This window comes from Ranitomeya variabilis, chromosome 4, assembly GCF_051348905.1.
Source record: "Ranitomeya variabilis isolate aRanVar5 chromosome 4, aRanVar5.hap1, whole genome shotgun sequence".
NCBI classification, from domain to species: Eukaryota; Metazoa; Chordata; class Amphibia; order Anura; family Dendrobatidae; genus Ranitomeya; species Ranitomeya variabilis.
Genome location: NC_135235.1, coordinates 77,986,356 through 78,004,777, shown reverse-complemented (window position 1 = coordinate 78,004,777; position 18,422 = coordinate 77,986,356). Strand labels below are relative to the sequence as shown.

At 41.1% G+C, this 18,422-nt stretch overlaps 1 protein-coding gene across 3 annotated transcripts in view; it reads left to right on the top strand.

Annotated features, from left to right (window-relative positions):
- CABCOCO1 (ciliary associated calcium binding coiled-coil 1) overlaps positions 1 to 18,422 on the top strand; it is a 209,160-nt gene that overhangs the window by 166,918 nt on the left and 23,820 nt on the right. For 2 of the 3 annotated variants that reach the window (XM_077258779.1, XM_077258781.1), the window contains one exon: positions 5,858 to 5,983. In XM_077258779.1, the coding sequence (XP_077114894.1) occupies positions 5,858 to 5,983 (126 nt within the window). Of the gene's footprint in view, positions 1 to 5,857; positions 5,984 to 13,484; positions 13,534 to 18,422 lie in introns of those variants that run through there. The other variant, XM_077258780.1, reaches the window with a different exon arrangement.

Sequence of the window (18,422 nt, the reverse complement as noted above, 5' to 3'; positions counted from 1 at the left end):
AACAGCCCCTGCTCCAATCTCAGAAGCATCAACCTCGACCTGAAAAGGAAGAGAGATATCAGGCTGACATAAAACTGGAGCCGAAGAAAACCGGTGCTTCAGCTCCTGAAAGGCTTCCACGGCCGCAGGAGACCAATTAGTCACATCAGAACCCTTCTTGGTCAAATCCGTCAAGGTTTTAACCACGCCAGAAAAATTAGCAATGAAGTGACGGTAAAAATTAGCAAAACCCAAGAACTTCTGAAGGCTCTTAACAGATGTAGGCCGAGTCCAGTCATGAATAGCCTGGACCTTGACTGGGTCCATCTCAATAGTAGAAGGAGAAAAAATAAAACCCAAAAAGGAAACCTTCTGTACTCCGAAGAGACATTTTGAGCTCTTCACAAATAAGGCATTAGCACGCAGGACCTGAAACACCATCCTGACCTGCTTCACATGGGACTCCCAATCCTCAGAAAAGACCAAAATGTCATCCAGATACACAATCATAAATTTATCCAGATATTCTCGGAAGATGTCATGCATGAAGGACTGAAACACAGAAGGAGCATTAGAGAGTCCAAAAGGCATCACCAAGTACTCAAAATGGCCTTTGGGCGTATTAAATGCTGTTTTCCATTCATCCCCCTGCTTAATACGCACAAGGTTATACGCACCACGAAGATCTATCTTGGTGAACCAACTGGACCCCTTAATCCGAGCAAACAGATCAGACAATAATGGCAAAGGATACTGAAATTTGACCGTGATTTTATTTAGAAGACGATAATCTATACAAGGTCTCAGAGAACCATCCTTCTTGGCCACAAAAAAGAATCCTGCACCAAGAGGGGATGAGGACGGCCGAATATGTCCCTTCTCCAAAGACTCCTTTATATAACTCCGCATAGCGGCATGTTCTGGTACAGACAAATTAAAAAGTCGTCCCTTAGGGAACTTACTACCAGGAATCAAATTTATAGCACAATCACAATCCCTATGAGGAGGTAGGGCACCGGATCTGGGCTCATCAAATACATCCTGGTAGTCCGACAAAAACTCAGGGACCTCAGAAGGAGTGGAAGAAGCAATTGACACCAAAGAAGCATTGCCATGAATCCCATGGCAACCCCAACTTGACACAGACATAGCTTTCCAATCCAGAACTGGATTATGGGCCTGCAGCCATGGCAGACCCAAAATGACAACATCATGCAAATTATGCAGCACAAGAAAGCGAATCACCTCCTGATGTACAGGAGTCATGCACATGGTCACTTGAGTCCAATACTGAGGCTTATTCTCAGCCAATGGTGTAGCATCAATTCCCCTCAGTGGAATAGGGAATTCCAAAGGCTCCAGGACCAAACCACAGCGCCTGGCAAACGACAAATCCATCAGATTCAGGGCAGCACCTGAATCCACAAAAGCCATAACCGAGTAGGATGACAAAGAACAAATTAAAGTAACAGACAAAATGAATTTAGGCTGTATAGTACCAACGGTGACAGGTTTAGCGATTTTTTTTAAGCGCTTAGAGCATGCTGAGATAACATGAGTAGAATCACCACAGTAAAAGCACAACCCATTTTGACGTCTATGACTTTGCCGCTCAATTCTGGTCAGAATTCTGTCACATTGCATAGACTCAGGTCTCTGTTCAGAAAACACCACCAGATGGTGCGCAAATTTGCGCTCCCGCAAACGCCGATCAATCTGAATGGCTAAAGCCATTGAGTCATTCAGACCAACAGTCGTGGGGAACCCCACCACAACATTCTTAATGGCTTCAGAAAGACCTTCTCTGAAACTTGCAGCCAGGGCACACTCATTCCACTGAGTAAGCACCGACCATTTCCTAAATTTTTGACAATACACCTCTGCTTCATCCTGTCCCTGACAGAGGTCCAGCAAAGCCTTTTCTGCCTGGTTCTCAAGATTAGGTTCCTCATAAAGCAGTCCAAGCGCCAGAAAAAACGCATCCACATTCAGCAATGCAGGATCTCCTGGCGCCAGGGAGAAAGCCCAATCTTGAGGGTCGCCACGTAACAAGGAGATAACAATTTTATCTTGCTGAGCGGAATCACCAGAGGAACGAGGTCTCAAGGAAAGAAATAATTTACAATTATTCTTAAAATTCAGAAACCTAGATCTATCTCCAGAAAACAACTCAGGAATAGGTATTTTTGGCTCTGACATAGGACTGTGAACAACAAAATCCTGAATGCTTTGCACCCTTGCAGCAAGATGATCCACACTAGAAGTCAGACTCTGAATATCCATGTCTGCAGCTGAACTCAAAGCCACCCAGAGATTAAGGGGATGAGAGAAGCTGGACAGACTGCAGCAAAGGGAGAAAAAAAAAATTTAACTCAGGACTTCTCTTATCCCACTTCTGCGATGCATTAAATACTTTGTGGCCTCCTGTACTGTTATGATCCTTAGTGGCTGAGGATCACAGAACTGACTAGCTAAGTTACTGAACATAGAACGAGCTCTAGGGAGGTGGTAACTGGACTGACCGCAATCCTGATCCTAACCGAACACACTAAAGGTAGCTGGTGAACGTGCCTGAATTCCTAGACGTCTCGACGCAGCCTGAGAAACTAGCTACCCCTAGAAAGAAAGAAAGTAAGACCTCACTTGCCCCAGAGAAATAACCCCAAAGATATAGAAAGCCCCCAACAAATAATAACGGTGAGGTAAGGGGAAAATACAAACGTAGAAATGAAACAGATTCAGCAAATGAGGCCCGCTAATACTAGATAGCAGAAGACAGATAGGAAACTGTGTGGTCAGTAGAAAACCCTATACAAAATATCCACGCTGAGAATTCAAGAACCCCCACACCAACTAACGGTGTGAGGGGAGAAACTCAGCCCCCTAGAGCTACCAGCAAGCAAGGAAATCACATATTAGCAAGCTGGACAAGGACAGATAATAAACCAAGAAACATATTGAACACTGATGATCAAAAAATGAACAAACAGAAACTTAGCTTCTCTTGGAGAGACTGATAACGAAGGTAGTCAGGAGAGATCAAAATAGCACTGAATACATTGACAGCAGGCAACAACTGAAAGTCCAGGTGAGCTAAATAGGAAACCAACCAGCAGATAACGAGACAGCTGATCCCAGCCACAGACCTGCAGAATGACAAAAAGAGCCACCAGAGGGAGCCCAAAGATAGCACTCACACAGTACCCCTTGTGACCACAAGAGGGAGCCCAAAAACAGAGTTCACAACAATTGATATACTCACCCTCGGACGCGCCCTGGTACTAACCGGCAGGCTTCCTTCCTAAGAATGAGCGCGTGAATGACCTGCGGTGACGTCGCGGCTTGTGATTGGTCGCGAGCGGTCACATGGACAAGCCGCGACGTCATCTAAGGTCCTTCACGCGCTCATTCTTAGGAAGGAAGGCTGCCGGAAAGAAGCAGGGCGCGTCCGAGGGTGAGTATATACCTAATAGGAATAGAATTATGTGTGGTGATGTGGTGGGGGTGCGGGATTATGTGTGGTGATGTGGTGGGGGGGCGGGATAATTGTGAAGTGATGGGGGTGGGATTGTGTGTGGTGATGTGGTGGGGGGCGGGATTATGTGTGGTGGTGGGGCGGCGGGATTATGTGATAATGGTGTGGGGGTGGGATTATGTGTGGTGGGGGGGCGGGATTATGTAATAATGGGGTGGGGGCGGGATTATGTGTGGTGATGTGTTGGGGGGGCGGGATTATGTGTGGTGATGTGGTGGGTGGGCGGAATTGTGTGTGGTGATGTGGGTGGGCGGGATTATGTGTGGTGGGGGGCGGGATTGTGTGTGGTGATGTGATGTGGATTGTGTGTGGTAATGTGGTGGTGGCGGGATTGTTTGTGGTAATGGGTGGAGGGCGGGATTATGTGCGGTGATGGGTTGGGGGGCGAGATTGTGTGCAGTGATGTGGTGGGGGCGGGATTGTGTGCTGTAATGAGGTGGGGGGCAGGATTGTGTGTGGTGATGTGGTGGGGGCAGAGCTACTGTGCAGGGGGCGGGATTAGCGAGTAATCATGATGCCTCTTATATATATAGATGAGACTGCTAGAAAGATCCGAATACAGTGCTCCGCTATTTCCCAGTAGTCCAATAAACAATGAAATGCAAAAAGGTGCTCTTGCATGACCTCTACTTTAGTCTGTAGAGCCCAATTCTTGGGATCACTGAGGATCCCAGTGTACAGAATTCAGCAACCATTATTTAATCTCCTATACTATGGATAAGGGGTAGCTATAAATTTTGGGAAAACTTCTTTAATTATACTCTGAAAACCCTTCTTTAATACATTTTTTTATCAATATTGTGCCATCAACTTATCTTTATGCATTGTACATTTTTCGTTTGCACTGTATGTCCAATGTCCGCCACTCCATTCTCAAATGTATGTAACTTACTGCAATTCGGTCGGAATAAAATAGTAAAAACAATATCCCAGTTTCCCTATAATAATAATGAATATAGTAACTATGTAAAATAACTGCTAGAATGCATATATAGAAATATAAGTACACATCATACAGTATATAGTACTATAGATCCATAGCCTATATTCAGTAGACAGCGCCAGCTATATACTAAATGTCATACAATATATGCCATCTAACACTGCCTGGTGGTCCATATTCCTACAGTAGTGCATATGTAATGAAAGTCGCAGGGCGCGTGTAAGGCTAGTAATAATGTACTGTATCATACCAGCCATTGTGCTCGTTTAATAACAGTTGTATTTTCCCATAAAGGAAACTAACGTTGAGTAAATCTGCATGGACGTCTCATAAGACTGTCTCAGATTCCATCACATTTGATGAGTAGATCAGTAGATCCCAATAGTGACCCTTAAAAGTCAATGGGGTGTATCAGGTGCAATTAGAATCCATCACATGACCGATCTGACACTGCCTGATGGTGTTTGATTTAATGGACATCGCAACACAGATTAGAGCCTTACATGCATTACTCCTTTGTACTGCTCTGTTCACACTGCGTCTTTTTTTCCCATTTTTTTGTGCAGAACACCTGGAAAAAGCATCCAAGAGAATAAACATGCATTTCTAGGTTAAAAAAAATATCTTGTTTTTATGTTCAGTTGCTCCAGGCGTTCAAAAAACGCTAAGTATTTAAAAGGAGTAACATATACGTTCTTCAGGTGTTTTTCACTAAGAAGACCTTGCCTGCAGTACAAGTCAATGGAAACGCTAAAATGACGCCCAGAAAACTCCCATTCCTTTTTGTTGTGTAATTTTAGTGTTTCTGCGGCAACAAAATATCCTAGCATTTTCTTTATTGCTTAAGAAAGTTAAAAAAAAGTCTGAAAAAATAAGCAAAAAAACTTGGAAAAACGCTTAGGAGGTGACCAGAGAAATGCTAGCAAAATACTCTTTAAATTTACTAAACTCCAAGGCAAAAGGGAGTTTCCTGGTGGAGCATCTTCTTGAAAAACAAACGTTTTTGACCACTGAATAAAGATGCAGCGTGAACACACCCTACGGCTTTGCTTATAAAAGTCATGACACTGTGATGGATCCGTGATGCAATGAATCCAAGCAGTTACTGATGGATCGTATTGACTAATAAGGAGGTCCTGCAGGTTCTGTTTACGTTTCCATCAGGTTGACGGTAAGAATAGTGCTCTTCACTGCTTTATTCTTACTATTATCAATCGCTATTGCTTGTCCTGATCCATCACTGACACAAAGAGAAGACAATTATACTAGCGGGAGTTGTGCTTTCTCAGGCTGGAGCAGTAAAAAGCCAAGAGATAGACCAAAAATAGTATAAATATATAATAAATATTTCACTCTTAAAGCAGATTATTGACTGTTCAATGTGTTCTCTTCTTCCACAGCAAATAGTGGAGGTTGCAAAACCAGCAGAAACACCTTTTCCAGTACCACTTGAAGAAGGAATACCCCATGAAGTGTATGAAAAATTCGTAGCACCACCAATTGCAGAAGATATGGCAACAGTTGAGGTATGTTTCATTTATGGAGTTTATGTTCTATCTGTTTTGAAGATGTCAAGCAAAATGTTTATAAAACCTTTAGAAAACTACCAGTAGGTAAAATACCCATCTCATTTGAACTCTCATAATACTGATTATATACCAAGGAGGACATAGAGTCAGACAATTATCAAAAAATTAACAAAATTTATTACCTCAAAAAAAATTTTTTTTACATAGTAAAAGATTAATATCATGGGTCAAGTACATAAAGTAAGTGAACAATACCCAGGTGTAATTAAATGACCAGAAGTCTATACACAGGAACTGAGAAAGATAGGCACGTATCTCATATAAATCAATCTATTGCAGCCTGGTGTGACTTGTATTACTACAACTATCTTACGGAACCAAGTTCCATTGTTTCTTTCAGAATACAACCGTCACCCTAAAATGGCTATATGATAACGATAGCCTAATTATGTATGTAAGAATAATAGCAATAATTACCCATGTCTATATCCAGTTCCTAGGGAGTCCTCGGTCATAGGGGTATGACCGAGGACTCCCTAGGAACTGGATATAGATATGGGTAATTATTGCTATTATTCTTACATACATAATTAGGCCATCATTATCATATAGCCATTTTAGGGTGACGGTTGTATTCTGAAAGAAACAATGGAACTTGGTTCCGTAAGATAGTTGTAGTAATACAAGTCACACCAGGCTGCAATAGATTGATTTATATGAGATACGTGCCTATCTTTCTCAGTTCCTGTGTATAGACTTCTGGTCATTTAATTACACCTGGGTATTGTTCACTTACTTTATGTACTTGACCCATGATATTAATCTTCTACTATGTAAAAAAAAATATTTTGATGTAATAAATTTTGGTAATTTTTTGATAATTGTCTGACTCTATGTCCTCCTTGGTATATAATCATGTTTATAAAACCTATAGAGGACAGTTCTCTCTTAAATCCTCATGTTCTAGTTCAAGCTTTGCCATCTCTTTCCACATGCTTTTAGAATATTGGAGTAACATCAAACTAGGGATTTTTCAGGCCACCCTTCATCAATGCAGAATGCTTACAAATTTACATTTAGAGAAGCCTTCATGTCATAGTAGTGGATGGCATGCCAGTAAATTATACCATACCCTTTAATTAATCACTGCCACAACCTCTCTAGTCTTTGGGTAGAGCAATTCAGCTCTTTTACATTGTTTTTCATAGTGGAAAGTGATTTGTTCAAATTCCAGCACTAATGGGGGTTGTATTCTACTGGATATTAACCCCTTAAGCCCGTATGACGTACTATCCCGTCGAGGTGGGGTGGGCCTTAATTCCCGGTGACGGGATAGTACGTCATACGCGATCGGCCGCGCTCACGGGGGGAGCGCGGCCGATCGCGGCCGGGTGTCGGCTGCATATCGCAGCTGACATCCGGCACTATGTGCCAGGAGCGGTCACGGACCGCCCCCGGCACATTAACCCCCGGCACACCGCGATCAAACATGATCGCGGTGTACCGGCGGTACAGGGAAGCATCGCGCAGGGAGGGGGCTCCCTGCGGGCTTCCCTGAGACGATCGGTACAAGGTGATGTACTCACCTCGTACCGAACGTCTTCTCCCTGCAGGCCCCGGATCCAAAATGGCCGAGGGGCTGTATCCGGGTCCTGCAGGGAGCACTTCCGGGTCGGAGCAGGCTGCAGATGAAAGCTGCAGCCTGCTCCGATGAAAGTATGATCGCAGATCTAATAGAGTGCTGTGCACACTATCAGATCTGCGATCTGTGATGTCCCCCCCTGGGACAAAGTAAAAAAGTAAAAAAAAAAATTTCCACATGTGTAAAAAAAAAAAAAAAATAATTCCTAAATAAATAATAATAAAAAAAAAAATATTATTCCCATAAATACATTTCTTTATCTAAAAAAAACAAACAAAAACAATAAAAGTACACATATTTAGTATCGCCGCGTCCGTAACGACCCAACCTATAAAACTGGCCCACTAGTTAACCCCTTCAGTAAACACCGTAAGAAAAAAAAAAAAAAAAACGAGGCAAAAAACAACGCTTTATTACCATACCGCCGAACAAAAAGTGGAATAACACGCGATCAAAAAGACGGATATAAATAACCATGGTACCGCTGAAAACGTCATCTTGTCCCGCAAAAAACGAGCCGCCATACAGCATCATCAGCAAAAAAATTAAAAAGTTATAGTCCTCAGAATAAAGCGATGCCAAAATAATTATTTTTTCTATAAAATAGTTTTTATCGTATAAAAGCGTCAAAACATAAAAAAATGATATAAATGAGGTATCGCTGTAATCGTACTGACCCGAAGAATAAAACTGCTTTATCAATTTTACCAAACGCGGAACGGTATAAACGCCTCCCCCAAAAGAAATTCATGAATAGCTGGTTTTTGGTCTTTCTGCCTCACAAAAATCGGAATAAAAAGCGATCAAAAACTGTCACGTGTCCGAAAATGTTACCAATAAAAACGTCAACTCGTCCCGCAAAAAACAAGACCTCACATGACTCTGTGGACCAAAATGTGGAAAAATTATAGGTCTCAAAATGTGGAGACGCAAAAACTTTTTTGCTATAAAAAGCGTCTTTTAGTCTGGTTTCACACTTGCGTTTTTATCTGCATGCGTTTTTTAAAAAAACCGCATGTGTGAAAAAATGCATGTAAACGCGGTAAAACGCATGCGTTTTTATAGAAAAACACAAGAAAACAAGAAAAAAACAAAAAACCCTAACCCTACCCCTAACCCTACCCCTAACCTGAAATACGTGGCACTGAAATACGTGGCACTGAAATATACGTTTATATACGTATATACGTATATAAGTGCCACGATATTTCAGTGGCCACGTATATAAGTGCCACGTATTTCAGTGCCACGTATTTCAGTGCCACGTATTTACGTGCCACGTATTTACGTGCCACGTATTTACGTGCCACGTATTTACGTGCCACGTATTTTTCAGTGCCTGAAATACGTGGCACTGAAATTCGTGGCACTGAAATTCGTGGCACTGAAATATCGTGGCACTGAAATATCGTGGCACTGAAGTATTTACGTGCCACGTATTTTTCAGTGCCTGAAATACGTGGCACTGAAATACGTGGCACTGAAATACGTGGCACTGAAATATCGTGGCACTGAAATACGTGGCACTGAAATACGTGGCACTGAAATACGTGGCACTGAAATACGTGGCACTTAAATACGTGGCTCTTAAATACGTGGCACTTATATACGTGGCACTTATGACTGTCAGAAAATGTTCAGTAAACGGTTAGGGGTGAGGTTAGGGGTAGGGTTTCAGGTAGAATTGGGGAGCTTCCACTGTTCAGGCACATCAGGGGCTCTCCAAACGCGACATGGCGTCCAATCTCAATTCCAGCCAATTCTGCGTTGAAAAAGTAAAACAGTGCTCCTTCCCTTCCGAGCTCTCCCGTGCGTCCAAAAAGGGGTTTACCCCAACATATGGGGTATCAGCGTACTAGGGACAAATTGAACAACAACTTCTGGGGTCCAAGTTCTCTTGTTATCCTTGGGAAAATAAAAATTTGGGGGGCTAAAAATCATTTTTGTGGGAAAAAAAATATGTTTTATTTTCACGGCTCTGCGTTGTAAACTGTAGTGAAACACTTGGGGGTTCAAAGTTCTCACAACACATCTAGATAAGTTCCTTGGGAGGTCTACTTTCCAATATGGGGTCACTTGTGGGGGGTTTGTACTGTTTGGGTACATCAGGGGCTCTGCAAATGCAACGTGACGCCTGCAGACCAATCCATTTAAGTCTGCATTCCAAATGGCGCTCCTTCCCTTCCGAGCTCTGTCATGCGCCCAAACAGTGGTTCCCCCCCACATAGGGGGTATCAGCGTACTCAGGACAAATTGGACAACAACTTTTAGGGTCCAATTTATCCTGATACCCTTGTGAAAATACAAAACTGGGGGCTAAATTTCATTTTTGTGAAAAAAATAAAAAATAATATTTTCACGGCTCTGCGTTATAAACTGTAGTGAAACACTTGGGGGTTCAAAGTTCTCACAACACATCTAGATAAGTTCCTTGGGGGGTCTAGTTTCCAATATGGGGTCACTTGTGGGGGGTTTGTACTGTTTGGGTACATCAGGGGCTCTGCAAATGCAACGTGATGCCTGCAGACCAATCCATTTAAGTCTGCATTCCAAATGGCGCTCCTTCCCTTCCGAGCTCTGTCATGCGCCCAAACAGTGGTTCCCCCCCACATAGGGGGTATCAGCGTACTCAGGACAAATTGGACAACAACTTTTAGGGTCCAATTTATCCTGATACCCTTGTGAAAATACAAAACTGGGGGCTAAATTTCATTTTTGTGAAAAAAAAAAAATATTATTTTCACGGCTCGGCGTTATAAACTGTAGTGAAACACTTGGGGGTTCAAAGTTCTCACAACACATCTAGATAAGTTCCTTGGGGGGTCTAGTTTCCAATATGGGGTCACTTGTGGGGGGTTTGTACTGTTTGGGTACATCAGGGGCTCTGCAAATGCAACGTGACGCCTGCAGACCAATCCATTTAAGTCTGCATTCCAAATGGCGCTCCTTCACTTCCGAGCTCTGTCATGCGCCCAAACAGTGGTCCCCCCCCACAAATGGGGTATCAGCGTACTCCAGACAAATTGGACAACAACTTTTGGGGTCCAATTTATCCTGATACCCTTGTGAAAATACAAAACTTGGGGGCTAAAAAATCATTTTTGTGAAAAAAAAAAATATTTTTATTTTCACGGCTCTGCGTTATAAACTGTAGTGAAACACTTGGGGGTTCAAAGCTCTCAAAACACATCTAGATAAGTTCCTTAGGGGGTCTACTTTCCAAAATGGTGTCACTTGTGGGGGGGTTTAATGTTTAGGCACATCAGGGGCTCTCCAAACGCAACATGGCATCCCATCTTAATTCCAGTCAATTTTGCATTGAAAAGTAAAATAGCGCTTCTTCCCTTCTGAGCTCTGCTATGCACCCAAACAATGGTTTACACCCACATATTGGGTATCAGCGTACTCAGGACAAATTGTACAACAACTTTTGTGGTCTAATTTCTTCTCTTACCCTTGGGGAAATAAAAAAATGGGGGTGAAAAGATCATTTTTGTGAAAAAATATGATTTTTTATTTTTACGGCTCTGCATTATAAACTTCTGTGAAGCACTTGTTGGGTCAAAGTGCTCAACACACATCTAGATAAGTTCCTTAAGGGGTCTACTTTCCAAAATGGTGTCACTCGTGGGGGGTTTCAATGTTTAGGCACATTAGGGGCTCTCCAAACGCAACATGGCGTCCCATCTCAATTCCAGTCAATTTTGCATTGAAAAGTCAAATGGCGCTCCTTCCCTTCTGAGCTCTGCCCTGCGCCCAAACAATGGTTTACACCCACATATGGGGTATCAGTGTACTCAGGACAAATTGCACAACAATTTTTGGGGTCCAATTTCTTCTCTTACCCTTGGGAAAATAAAAAATTGGGGGTGAAAAGATCATTTTTGTGAAAAAATATGATTTTTTATTTTTACGGCTCTGCATTATAAACTTCTGTAAAGCACTTGTTGGGTCAAAGTGCTCACCACACATCTAGATAAGTTCCTTAGGGGGTCTACTTTCCAAAATGGTGTCACTTGTTAGGGGTTTCAATGTTTAGGCACATCAAGGGCTCTCTAAATGCAACATGGCGTCCCATCTCAATTCCAGTCAATTTTGCATTGAAAAGTCAAATGGCGCTCCTTCCCTTCCGAGCTCTGCCCTGCGCCCAAACAATGGTTTACACCCACATATGGGGTATCAGCGTACTCAGGACAAATTGCACAACAATTTTTGGGGTCCAATTTCTTCTCTCACCCTTGGGAAAATAAAAAATTGGGGGTGAAAAGATCATTTTTGTGAAAAAATATGATTTTTTATTTTTACGGCTTTGCATTATAAACTTCTGTAAAGCACTTGTTGGGTCAAAGTGCTCACCACACATCTAGATAAGTTCCTTAGGGGGTCTACTTTCCAAAATGGTGTCACTTGTTAGGGGTTTCAATGTTTAGGCACATCAGGGGCTCTCCAAATGCAACATGGCGTCCCATCTCAATTCCAGTCAATTTTGCATTGAAAAGTCAAATGGCGCTCCTTTGCTTCCAAGCTCTGCCATGCGCCCAAACTGTGGTTTACCCCCACATATGGGGTATCAGCGTACTCAGGACAAATTGTACAACAACTTTTGGGGTCTATTTTCTCCTGTTACCCTTGGTAAAATAAAACAAATTGGAGCTGAAATAAATTTTGTGTGAAAAAAAGTTAAATGTTCATTTTTATTTAAACATTCCAAAAATTCCTGTGAAACACCTGAAGGGTTAATAAACTTCTTGAAAGTGGTTTTGAGTACCTTGAGGGGTGCAGTTTTTAGAATGGTGTCACACTTGGGTATTTTCTATCATATAGACCCGTCAAAATGACTTCAAATGAGATGTGGTCCCTAAAAAAAAATGGTGTTGTAAAAATGAGAAATTGCTGGTCAACTTTTAACCCTTATAACTCCGTCACAAAAAAAAATTTTGGTTCCAAAATTGTGCTGATGTAAAGTAGACATGTGGAAAATGTTATTTATTAAGTATTTTGTGTGACATATGTCTGTGATTTAAGGGCATAAAAATTCAAAGTTGGAAAATTGCGAAATTTTCCAAATTTTCGCCAAATATTCGTTTTTTTCACAAATAAACGCAAGTTATATCGAACAAATTTTACCACTAACATGAAGTACAATATGTCACGAGAAAACAATGTCAGAATCGCCAAGATCCGTTGAAGCGTTCCAGAGTTATAACCTCATAAAGGGACAGTGGTCAGAATTGTAAAAATTGGCCTGGTCATTAACATGCAAACCACCCTCGGGGCTTAAGGGGTTAATTTGTTACAGCCTGGGCCACCAAAGGATCTTTTGGCCTTTATATGTGCATATTGAGGGGATTTTCCCATTGTTACCATTTATTTCTTATCCCCAAACAAGTCATAAATACCTTGTAGATAAAAGCAGGGTTTCACCTCTGGAATTTTCACCTTTTTGGGTCTCATTCACCATGTTTCCTGACTCAGGAGGCCCCCATTCGTAGGATCGGTGGTGCTGTTAGCAGCGGAACTTCCAGAAATCATACATCTATCATCTATGCTGTAGATAGGTGATAAATGTTTATGGGACCACTCCTTTAAATATAATTTCTTACAGAACTCTTAAACTATAAAATCTGTTTTGTCATTGATTGATTGTTTTTGTCTTAGACAGTTTTGATAATGTGTTGTATTAATTTGGGAATTTATATTTTACTCCAAAGAATATAGAGACCTATATTAGTATTTTCAAACACAGGTGTATCTGAAAGGTCTGGAAGCCCAATGCACATCTGTATCAGGAACCCCGATTATCATGTGTTATTTTTAGTCTTCTCTTTTACATCGAATACCTTGTTGGCACCTTAGGTTCCAAGATTCAAATAAAAGCACAGGTCTAGGAGACCCTAATTTTCAGGTATGCTGTACAAATTTGTACCATATTTTTGCCTTTTATGTTATTGCGGTGTTTTTACATCTTCCTGACATCCGACGTACATGTACGACGTAAGGCGAGAGCGGATGTATGAAACGGGCTCACAGGTTGAGCCTACCTCATACCTGGCAGATAATGGCTGTGTGTTCCAGCTGAGCACCACCCGTAACTGTTAGCCTGTTAAATGACACTGTCAGTCTTTGATAGCAGCATTAACAGCCTGCCGCTATGGAAGCATGTCATTCCATGTGCCGATCAGCCACCACCTGACATGATGACAGAGCACTAATGGGCTGTGTGGCAGTTGGAGGTTTGTTGAAGAAAAAATGAAACATGAAGAAATCAAAAAGTCATACCTATGCCAAAATGGTATCAATAAAAATGACAACTCACTCTACAGAAAATAAGTCCTGAAACGGCTCCATCTATCAAAAAATGAAAACGGTCTGTTAGGAGTCGAGTTCCCGCCGCTGCACAGGGGGAATCTCGAACCATGTCTGCTGTGGTCTCCCATTCTGCATCGACCACAGTGGAGCCTGCTCAGTGGAGACGTCGGTCCCAGCGTCTCACTGAATCTGGTACTGTGCAAAGGGTTACTGCTGCCTTTCCAGGCTCTGCTATTGTAACCTGCACTGGTCTGCGGCGAGCAGGCTTTTCTGGGACTAAGTCCTGCTTTGCACACACTGAGCATGCCCAGGGTAAGATCTCTCAATGGAGATCAAGGGTCACATGCTCAGGTACTGCAGCAACTTCCATTGGTCCTCCAGGAAGGTCATGTACCTGACCAAGTCTGTGGAAGTCTTCCATTGGTCCTTTTTGGAAGGTCCTGAAGTTGCTGCAGCTATAAAAGATTCTCATGACCGCATGGCCATGCGCTAGTATCAAATATATATAAGCTCAGCGCCAGTGTGGTCGTGTGTGTGGTCAGGGACCCGGCTGAAATAAGCCCCTAAAATGCTGGCACCTCCGGCGAGGAGTTTTTGTGTGTATGCAGTTAGGGACCCGGCTGAAATAAGCCCCTAGAATGCTGGCACCTCCGGCGAGGAGTTTCTTATGTGTGAATTCAGGGCTGGCTAATAGCCATTAGAATTCCGGCTCCACCGGAGAGGAGCTGCGTGTTTGGTTCAGACTGCATGACCACTGTTGGCTCAACTCAGTATCTGTGTCCCCTGTGAGCTAAACAGGGCACAGCATTCTCTTTTCTATGGGCTCTGTGAAGTAACAGAGTTCGTTTATTCTAATTTACTTCACCGCCTTGCTTAGCAGCAGGTACTTTCCTGCACGGTGGATCCCGGGTTGCGAACGCACCTATCTCACCTAATAAATATATTCGGTGCGTTCCGCCAACCCTAACACGATCTAGATCTCAAAAAATGGTGATACAATCAAAAAACCTTTTATTAGAAGTTTCCAATTTTTTTTCACCTCTAAAATAATAAAAATACCTGGACAATAGAGATAAGCCGATCAATTTGCGCAACCCTGGTCCACCGTCCAGGTCAGTACTTTGGCCATTGACAGGAGCTGCGTGAATTTCCTGACCTTCCAGGTTCCTCAGTCTGCCAGCACAGCAAATCATATTAAAAGCCCGGGATTACGGAAGGTCAGGAAATTTGCACTGCTCCTTTCCACATACACAGAACATTATACTGGACAAGTTTGGTATTGCCGCAATCGTACTGACCGACGTATACAATCATGATGTCAGGTCATTTTTACCACACAATGCAAGCCACAAAGACAATTCTCAAAAACTGTATTAGAATTGCGAATTTGTGAATTTTACAATTATTTGCACTTGGAATTTTTTTCCCATTTTCTAGTATAATGTATGGTAAAATGAATGCAGTCATTCAAAAGTAAGACTTGTGTCTCAAAAACACAAGCCCTTATAAGTCTATGTGGAAGGAAGAAAAAAAGTTATGGCTTTTGGAAGAAGTGTAGGAAAAAAATGATAACACTAACATGGAAATTGGCCATGTCGGGAAGGGGTTAAACCAGACCGCAATAAAGTAATAATTTTTCAACTTGTTATCTGAGTTGACTACTCACTGATTTGCAATGTAACCTATATTACTCTCATTTCTTTTCTATATTGAGTCACAAATTACAATAATGTTCTCCATTATTATAATAATAATAATAATAATAATAATAATAATGGAAATAAACATCCAAGAATGATTTGCTGAAATGTACATTTCATGTAAGTTAAATATTAATTTATGTGTGTGCATTTCAATCACTGAGACCTAATGTAATCATTGGGAATTTCATATGTTTGAACTAAATTAAATAAAAGAAATGAAAAAAGTGAATCAAATCTTCCATAATGTACAGATTAAATCCTAATTATTCTAAGAGTTACAGCACAGCAGTGCAGCAGATAGAATTTTCCAGTGTGTCAAATGATGCAATTATTCTAGGGACCTTTATTACCCCCAATTTAGATGTCTTTTCTTTATATTTCATGAACGGACTTTCGTATAATAAAGGTTAACACCGGCAGAACATTTCATAAATTCAAAGGAAAATTAGACATGTTAGTTCTGCATTTTAAAAATAGAATACATTTACAGGAATTAGACTTATTTAATAAAAAATAATGAATAATAATGTGTATATATACTCCTCAAGGTTGAAATAGCTACGTCAATATGCAAAACTTGTTGAATTATGGAAATCAAAGAATCCATAGACCTCCATTCCAGCCTCCATTGTTCCATTGTAGCCTCTTGTCTTGATGTGAGACGACTTGGGCAGCGCCATGAAAAAGATCATCATAAGCTTATGTCAAACAAGTCATACTCCTGGGATTATTTAATAATGTACAGTAGCCAGACCCCTCTAATCTTTATTCTAAGTGCACTAACAACTCGGCATTACATTGATTTCATCATGAAACCAGTGATAATCCAAAGTGCCATTTTTCAATACAACGCCAGTCACCATGTTGCTTGTGCTATTGTGAGCAGACTGCATGGCCTAAACATGCTTCCATGGCCTCTGATGTCTCTAGACTTCTCTTCCATCAATCACATCTGGAACATCATTTGTCGGCAATCACAGTGGGATCTTGTTGGTTTGTCCAAGTGTATTCAGCGTGGCAGAACATTTCTCAGACAACCATTAAGAACATCAAAGATAACATGACAAGGTGTGGAAGTGCCTGTATATCTGCATGTAGCATTCATACTCGATGCTAAAAAATAGCTTATTTGCATTTTATTAACATTTCTATTGATCCTATGATTTACAAAACTCCACAACTTTTTTTCTTGGTGTTGCCGTTTCAATGTTGAGCAGTGTAAATGCAAGCAGGGAGGTGAAAAAAATATGTTTCATAGAAGTTTCCAGAAGAGTCAAATGTCCATTGCTGCAGCTTCACAAATTTAGTTCCTGTTCGTCCTAATACTCCTGGTTGATAAATAGGATTTTACATAGAGTGAGTACCAACACACAACATAGTAGGAGAAGGAGCACTGTAAGTCTGCAACTCTATACAACAGTAAGTCATATTTACTAAAACTGTCCAATTTTTAGACAATATAAAGTTGCAGTAGACAGGATAGTCTTAAAACACTTCTACTTTATCACAGGTGTCTAAGCTTGATGATGAATTTGATTTTTTTAGACTAGTAGAGTTGAGTAAAATGATTTGTCGGTACCATGTGACAGCCAGACCAGAGCACTGTAAACCGTCTACTACCTGTTAGCAGCCTAGGTGCCGCTTCTTTTGTGTAGGCCTAGCGAAGTCATGATGTTGCTACGCATGCTATCACAGTGGTTTATGCTTGATGCTGAATTTGTTGCATCTTTAGACTGTCTGAGTTGAGCAAAACGATTCGTTGCTACTCTATGCAAGCCATCCCAGATCAATGTGAACTTCCTTCTTTCTGCTGACATCCTAGTATCCTCTTCTGATCGGCATACTATTAGGGGTTAATATATGGCATCAACCTCTATGTTTGTCATAGCCAGATTGCTATGAGTGCAGACCACATAGCAAGTGAGCATTTCTGCTACATACAGGCAATCTGATCATCGCCTGTATGTAGTAGAGCCATACAGCCATACATCAGACAGCTGCAGCTTCTAGTTTCCCATGGAGACTATTGAAGCATACAACAAGTAAAGAAAAATGTTTTTAAAAATATTAAAAAAATATTAAAAAATATTAAAGTTCAAATCACCCCCCTTTGCCCCATTCAAAATAAAACAATAAAAAACAAAATCAAATATGTACATATTTGGTATAGCCGCGTTCATAATTGCCGATCATTAACCTGATCTTTCAACAGTGTAACGAGAAAAAAAGTAAAAATTACAGAATTAGGTTTTTTTTGGTTGCAGCAACATTGCATTAAAATGCAATAATGGGTGATCAAAAGATCATATCTGCACCAAAATGGTAGAATTAAAAACATCAGCTCAGCACACAAAAAATAAGCCCTCACCAAACCCAAGATCACGAAAAATGGTGACGCTACTGGTATCGGCAAAATGGCACCATTTTTTATTTTTTTTTACAAACTTTGAAATTTGTTTTCACCACTTAAATAAAAAAGACCCTGTACATGTTTGCTGTCTATGAACTCAAAATGACCTGGAGAACCATAATGGCCGGTCAGTTTTAGCATTTAGTGAACATGGTAAAAAAAAAAAGAAGCAAAAAAACAAGTGTGGATTACACTTTTTTTGCAATTTCACTGCACTTGGAATTTTTTCCCGGTTTCCAGTACGTGATAAGTTAAAAAAACCAATGGTGTCATTCAAAAGTACAACTTGTCCCACAAAAAACAAGCTCTCACATGCCCATATTGACCAAAAAATAAAAAAGTTATGGCTCTGTGGGAACAAGGGCAAAAAAT